General features: G+C 49.7%; 1 gene segment (V, D, J or C); it reads right to left on the reverse strand.

The window, feature by feature from the left end:
• Positions 1-7228: 7228 nt before the first annotated feature.
• Positions 7229-7712, reverse strand: LOC108540650 (Ig lambda chain V-I region BL2-like). The segment is given in 2 exon segments: positions 7229-7527; positions 7637-7712. Coding segments are annotated over 2 exon segments (345 nt in total).
• Positions 7713-7947: the final 235 nt, after the last annotated feature.

Raw genomic sequence — 7947 nt, forward strand, 5'->3', positions numbered from 1 at the left:
TTTTTTTTTTTTTTTGCTTTCCATTTGCTTTGTAAATATTCCTCTATTCCTTTATTTTGGGCCTATGTATTTCTTCACATGTGAGATGGGTCTCCTGAATATACCACACCAGTAGATCTTGACTCTATCCAATTTGGCAGTCTGTGTCTTTTAATTGGGACATTTAGCACATTTACATTTAAAACCAATATTATTATGTGGGAATTTTATCCTGTCATCATGATGCTAACTGGTTATTTTGCACATTACTTGATGCAGTTTCATCATAGCATCATTGGTCTTCATATTTTGGTGTGTTTTTGCAGTGGCTAGTACCAGTTTTTCTTTTTCATGTTTAGTGCTTCCTTTATGAGCTCTTGTAAGGCAGCCTGGCAGTGACAAAATCCCTCAGCATTTGCTGATCTGTAAAGGAGTTTATTTCTCCTTCACTTATGAAGCTTAGTCTGGCTGGATATAAAATCCTGGGTTGGAAATTCTTTTCTTTAAGAATGTTGAATATCAGCCACCACTCTCTTCTGGCTTGTAGGGTTTCTGCAGAGAGATCCACTGTTAGTCTAATGGGCTTCCCTTTCTAGGTAACCTGACCTCTCTCTCTGACTGCACTTAACATTGTTTCCTTCATTTCTACTGCTATTTGTAGTAAAGTCCTGGGATCTTGACCTTGCTGAAGCAGATTCCCTGACAGACATCAGAGCAGGGAGCCCAGCTTGATGAAGGGGAAGTCACCAGGAATGCAGGGCTGTGCCCAGAGCTGCCTGCTTCTTCCTCACTCAAGAGTGTGGCCCATTTCCACGTTCCCAATTTCTTTCCTGAAAGCCCTGCACTCTAAGGCTTGGTCTCTCCTCTGCTCTCAGCTCACCAGCCACCAGCATGAAATGAACCCGAAGTTGGTCTCTCACTGGACATAGGCAGAGCCAGGCTGAGGTCTTCCGTCTCTCACATGTTACTTATGCACCTGTGGCTGAAGCCCCTCTGTGTGGGGACTGAGTAGCCCCATGCATCTGGGTGTGACAAGACATGAGATCACTTGTCCGGAGCTCAGCCTGAAGCAAACCCTGGGAAGGCCCTGAATCTGCAGACTTGAAGAATAATAGAAAGAATGATTAGAGAAGTGAGTAGGCATCATTCACTGGGAATTATATCACATCTATTTCATGCTAACTGACTTGCTCACTTGAGTGTACCTTTCTTAGAGAGCTCTGTCTTTGTAGTTAAGCCCCTAGACCCAGCATCAGTAAGGGGGACCCAGAAACATGCCAACATGGGTGTAATGGCGTATTATAAATATATGTGTTTCATCATATGTACATTATTCCTCCTTGGAAAGGGTTTTATTAAAAAGAATAGGCTGGTGAGGAAAGAAGCCAAGGGATTCACCCTGAGAAGCAGAGACAGAAAGCCAACAGTCTGGGAACTTCTAGAAATCAGGAAATGAGGATGATGGAGACACAGGTTCTGCATCAGAGTTAGGTCTGTAATGACACAGCTGGACCTATCACCTCAGCCCAGGACTTCAGTCCGGAGACCCTGTGCCCCAAGGTACAAAGAGCTGGGTGTTCTGTTGCCTGGAGGCCCTGTTCCTAGGAAGGAGCTGCTGTGCATCGTTCTCAGAACAGAAAAAAAGAGAAGCCTCTACTCTGAAGCAGGGCCCTGGATACCCCTGGACCATGGGGGAAGCTGCAGCAGCAGAAGCCACAGGCCACGCCTGAGCAGCATTAGCTGAGTGCTCACCCTCCTGGTAGAGGAGGAAGGGGGTTCTTGTCTCAGTTTCCCCCGGGCCTGGAGCACTGTACGAGCACTCAGGCTGCTGTCATAGGACTGGCAGTAATAATCAGCCTCATCCTCAGACTGGAGTCCAGTGATGGCCAGGGAGGCTGAGGTACCAGACTTGGAGCCAGAGAATCGGTCAGAAACCCCTGAGGGTCGCTTATTATTGTCATAGATGAGGAGTTTGGGGGCTGTTCCTGGGAGCTGCTGGTACCACTGCACATCATAACCCGCCCCGATGTTGGAGCTGCTCCCAGTGCAGGAGATGGTGACCCTCTGCCCGGGCGCCCCAGACACTGAGGGCGGCTGCATCAGCACAGACTGGGCCCAGGAGCCTGGAAGTGGGAGAGACACAGTCATCATGATTCTGCTTCTAGAGACCAGAGGAGAAACCAATCATTCATGGACTTCCCAGGGCCCCTCCCCTGTACCTGTATCCAGTCACCTGTGCAGTGAGCGAGGAGAGTGAGGAGGAGAGGAGACCAGGCCATGCTGGAGACTGTCCTGAGTGCTGCCTCCTGTGCCCACAGCTGAAGCAGAGTTTCCCCAAATCTCTCCCTGCCCCTCTTCATACTCTGAGAGTAGGAGGGTCCATACATGCAAATCAGACCCCCAGCTTTCTAATCCCACCTTGGGCCCTGGGTCAGGCCCCATGCCTGAGGATGTCAGGGGGTGGCAGGGGCGGGGCTGTGTGGTCCCAGTGGGTGGGGAGGATGCAGCTGTGAGCCCTGAGCAGAGGACACCAGGCAAGGCAGGTGGCTGGTTCTGCTCTGATAACCCCACTCTTCTCAGGAATGGTCCCCAAGCTCCCCCTGGTGTCCAGACCAAGACAAATCCTTGTATGAGGAGGTGACCAGAGCCTCTAGAGACACCGCTGCCTCCCCCCTCTTCTGTCCACTGCCTCCTCTCAGGGCTAGGCCAGGTGGTGTTTGTGACTTCTCCCTGTGATCTCAGGGCAGTTTTCCCACTTTACTGACTTCCTTAGAAGTGAATCTGTCTGTGGCGCTCTCACTGTTTATTATAAAAGACTCAGGTGGTGACTACACAATGTCCTCATACGTCAGAATCAAACCCACACTAGGGACCGACTTTCATGGACTCACTTTCCCACGTGTGGGGACATCGTGTCCTCTCATGTGGCTCCTCCCTGGCGGCCAGAGCTCTCCTTCCTCTGTGGCTCCTGCAGGGCTGAGGAGGAGGGAAGCTCTTCCCTCTAGGATGCCCAGAGCACATTCCCAGAGGGTTATTCTGGTCAATCTTTGTTCTCGACTTCCCCAGAATTGCAGTCATCGTCATCTGGATCTTGTGACCGGGCTGAGCTGTGCCTCACATACAGTACAAGGCTGCCCATGACCCCCTCCTTGCCCAGGAATGCTCTTCCTGGTGGATGCCCCATCAGCTCTTAGGGTGAGGGCAGAGTGAGGAGCAGGTCCACAGCTACCTCTCCCAGTTCAGCCCCATCCTGGGACCAGTATAATGTGGCCCATGTGATAAGAGGTAGGTCTCTGTCAAATAGTTACTGAGCACGTATCTTGTGCTGGGCATAGAGCGCAGAGCTGGAAATGCCATGTTGATCTAGACAGCCTAATCCCTACCTTGTGCAGCTGCCCTGATGAAAACACAGGCATAGGAGGGGCACAGGAGTCCCATCTTCCACCCCCTTAATCCCTGGGGCAGAGACCAGAGAAGTTCCTGCTGCACTCCAGGGTCTGAGAAGAGATCTCGACTAGGTGGCATCACAGGGGAAGATGGAAGAAGGGACTATAGGAGAATGAAGGGAATGTGGGCATGACCTGAAGATTCCTGGGGTTCAGGTGAAGATGTACAGAAGTCCATGAAGTAGATACAAATGAATAACATTAGATAGATAACAGGATCTAGGAGAAGTGGACTCTCAGGAAGGAGCGACTGTGATTAAGAAAGACACCCTGGCAGGGCAAGTCCTCAGAAATCCAAGAAGATGTACTTTTATTCCCCAAGTCCAGGAGCTTGTTCACTGCTTGGGCCTGATCTGCTGGGGCTACTGGAGAGGAAGGCAGGGAGGAGCCACGTGTCAGTAGGAGAGGCATGGAGATGGGGAGAACATGAGCAGAAAAAGAGGAGATTCTACTTTGGGAGAGCCTGGATGGGAGGTGTGAGATGGGAATGTCCACATGTACAGGTATATTTCTGGATATTTCATACAAATGGGATCGTGTTAATTTTTAGATTGCGGTGAAAGAAGACATATTCAATGTTATATTGCTATTATTCAAAAACACAGTGCATCTTCAGCAAAGAAAATTTGCTCCATAGGTGCTATCCTGGTGGACTATAAGCACTGTGTTTTAAAAGGTTTTTTTTACATTTTTTTTCTTTTACCGTCATACAGCTTTTTTTTTTTTTCCAGAAATACGCATTCCAATTAAAATTGTTGATGTAATTTAATAATACATCTTTCTGAAAATTATGCAATTACCTTTTTGAAACATATACTCTGGACCTATCAGAGGTTCTTCATTGAGAAGACCAAGAACATTCACTACCTGATGTATTCACGCTGTCGTTTCTGAGGAGTAAACTCTTGAAGCTCTGGAATTAATTTTCTTAGATCTTGGAGGAATTCCTGAGAGGTAGTGAAACTTTTCTTTGCTAACCCTCTATTTATTTAAGAACACTCCCATCTCTCTTTTTTGTGACCATGGGCTGTAGATACATGGTTGGCATCATTAGCTGCCTCGTGGAAAATGAGCCATGACAGGAAATGAGAACATAAGTGTGAGTATAGAATTTTGGAAATGAAATGGCTCTAGACCTGAGGAAATAATATGATATTATTGGGTATAGACAGCACTTTCTAGAAGGACACTGAGAAGAAGAATCTAAAGTTTGGGTAAAGTAGGAGAGCTCAGTTATGGCTTTTATAGTTTAATCGGCTTTAGAAGGGGCAGGGTCACAGCTGAGTAAAAGCCAGGTTGCCATTGACCCCAGACCCTGAAACCAGGACTGAGGGAAGACTCTCAGCAGTGACATGGCTAACCTGGCAGAGCAGCACCTTGAGATGAGAGCAGAAGGAGGCACCCTGTGCAGTGCGGGGACAGAGGGAGAGGTGCAGGTGCTGTCCCCTGAGTCTGGTCCTCACTTGAAAGAGGGACAGATGGAGGAGAGGTGCCGAGGTGATAGTGATCAGTGGCCTCTAGTGTGGCTTCTTGAACTACTACTGTTCTCCCCTTTTTTCCCTCTGGGCTTTGGAGGCCAACATGAGGATGTTTATCTGCTTTCCGTCTCTCCTGAGGCTGCCTAATTCTCCTATCAATGCCTCCTTGATGGGCATGGATGTGTCTTGGCATGGAATTAATCTGTGAAAGGAATATCACAAAGGTCAGGGATCCCATGATGGAGTTTTTTGAGACAGAGACTCTCTTGCCTGTGTCCCGGCCCAGCTCTCAGTTTTCACAAGACAATACCCATTATGAGCTAAAGATGAGGGTGGAGGGTAGAGTGATTCACACAGTGGGGCTACTTAGGCAGAGCTCCTGCTTTTGCCTTTTCCTGTCGTGTCTGGACCCCAGATTTTCCAGGCCTGAGTTCAGCATGTAAGAGTCCCCAGCTGTAATATTAGGGACAGGCAGTGTGTGGCCCAAACCCATAAGATATGCTCTCTGTTCACCGTGATGCTGTCATAGGAGACGGCATGAATAATTTTCTCTGGTTGTCCTTAAGGCCGAGATTCCGGACCAGTTGTTCAGGGAGGGCAGATGTTTCTCATTCTGGAACTTTTTTACTGAGGATGGCATATGCTAAACTGGGGAGCCATTTTGTTTCCAAAAAGGAAGTCAGCCAGGGACAGGAGAGGTTATGGAGAGTTGACATGTCATATATCTCAGAGATACGTTTTCCTCTCCCGTTTGCCATGTAGAGAGAAAAAAGTCATGTGACACATTTGAACAAGGCTGGGGAGCTTTTGTCTAAGTTTTCATTGTGATGATAAGCTCAAGGCTTCCTGCAGCCCCCTTGAACTTGAAGGACCCCACCCCCCACCAAGCTATGTGATTATTGTGCCCCAGTCAAAGACTAAGGCCGGCCTTGAGCCTCTCACCTGACCCAGGTTTCAGTCCCTCCTCCCCAGAAACCAGTACTGAATCTCACCACTCTCTCCTAGTGACCTCAGCTGGTCCCATGGCCTTCACACTTCCAACCTCCTTTTCTATCTTCTCTGAAGCATCTGGAATTGTCTTCACACTCTTACCTCAGATCCTGTGTCCTCTTTGTCCAACCCTCTAATGGCTCCTCTACCCTCTCCCACCCAAGCTCTCCTCTCCTCACTGTGCGATGCTGTCTTACTGCATCAATATTTTTACTTGATTGTCTTTTCCACAAGTTGGTGTCAGCTAGAACACTCTAGATTTATCTGTAAGCCTTGATCTATTTTGGTATCAGTACTGGGCCCTGCTACGAGGACGTAAGTCTTAGATGTCAGAATCTGGGAACTTCAGTCCTAACCAATTTCCTTGAAAGCCCCCAATTTCTTTGATCTGAGAGTGAGACTCAGCCTCCCCTCAATGCCTGAGCGGACAACGGTCCTCTAAGAATTCTTATCTAAGGAAAATAATCTCTTCAAAGGCATTTTTTTAGCCTATTCTTTTCCAAATTGCAACACAAGAAAAAATGAGTTGATGGCTCAGGATATCTGGTCCACCATCTGAACCTCAGTTTATGCCACCCCTCCTCACTTTAGTAAGAGGGTCCTCACTATTTTCTGGTCCCAGAAACCTCTTCTACCTCCTTCCACCATCTGGTGGGACCACCTGGCTCTGCCGCCTAATATAATTACTGGACCTCCCCTTGTTTTCTGTGGCTGCCTCCTCTGTAATTCTATGGAAGGAGGAAGCCAGGGGGAGGCTGGGAGAGAGGAGAGAGGGGAGCCTTGGGTAGGCTTCTGATTTCTAACTCTTTCTTCTCCTCATTGGGGTACTGAGAGGTGATGGAAACAATACCTGGGCTGAGCAAGGTCCTCAAGTAGCCTTAAGCCCTCACCTGGCCATAGCTACAGTGAGGAGAGTGATAGGAGGAGGGTTAAGGAAGGAGTCCAGGTCTCGGGGAGCACATCGTCACCCTCTGGTCTCTAGTGAAGCTCAAAGGCCCACACCTCCTCACCCCCTCCCCACAGCATGGGCAGGCACAGGAAGGTCTATGAAGGCACAGCTGGATCTGCCACCTCAGCACAGGATTTCGGTGGAGGAACCCTGTGTCCCAAGCTGCAGGAACAGGATGTTCTGAATCCTGGAGTCCCTGTTCCTGACTCTGAGGAAAAATGTGGTGGAGCCTCCACTCCTAGGAGGGCCTTGGCTGCCCCTAGGCCCATGAGGGAAGCCACAGCAGCAGAAGCTGCAGGTCAGGCCTGAGCAGCAGCTGCAGGCACTCACTCTCCTGGCAGAGGAGGAAGGGGGTTCTTGTCTCAGTCCCCATTGGCCGTGAGCACTCAGGCTGTTATCCATGCTAAGCAGTAATAATTGGCCTCGTCCTCAGGCCGGAGTCCACTGATGCTCAGGGTGGCTGAGGTGCCAGACTGGGAGCCAGAGAATCGTTCAGGGACCCCTGAGGTTCGCTTATTAACATCATAGATGAGGAGTTTGGGGGCTGCTCCTGGGAGCTGCTGGTACCAGGATACATAATACCTCCTGAAGTTGAAGCTGCTTCCAGAGCAGGAGATGGTGACCCTCTGTCCTGGGGCCGCAGACACTGAGGGCGGCTGAGTCAGCACACACTGGGCCCAGGACCCTGGAAGCAAGAGAGACACAGACATGGTAGTTCTTGGTCTAGACAGAGAAGGAGAAAGCAGGGCCTCATGGGCTTCCAGGACCCCTCCCCTGACCCTGTGTCTGGGCACCTGTGCAGTGAATGAGAAGGGTGAGGAGGAGAGGGGACCAGGTCATGATGAATATTGTCTCGAGTCCTGCCTTCTGTGCTCACAGCTGAAGCAGAGCTTCCCCAGATCTCTGCTTTCCCCTCTTTATACTCTGAGAGAAGGAGGGTCCATACACGCAAATCAGACCCTCCAGCTTTCTGATCCCACCCTGGGCCCTGGGTCAAGCTCTTCTGCCTGAGAATGTCAGGGAGTGGCAGGGGTGGGGCCGTGTGGTCCCAGGGGGTGGAGAGTCCACATCTATGAGCCCTAAGCATAGGGTACCAAGCAGGACA

The sequence above is a fragment of the Rhinopithecus bieti genome, unplaced genomic scaffold, assembly GCF_001698545.2.
Source record: "Rhinopithecus bieti isolate Rb0 unplaced genomic scaffold, ASM169854v2 scaffold_19723, whole genome shotgun sequence".
Taxonomy (NCBI): domain Eukaryota; kingdom Metazoa; phylum Chordata; class Mammalia; order Primates; family Cercopithecidae; genus Rhinopithecus; species Rhinopithecus bieti.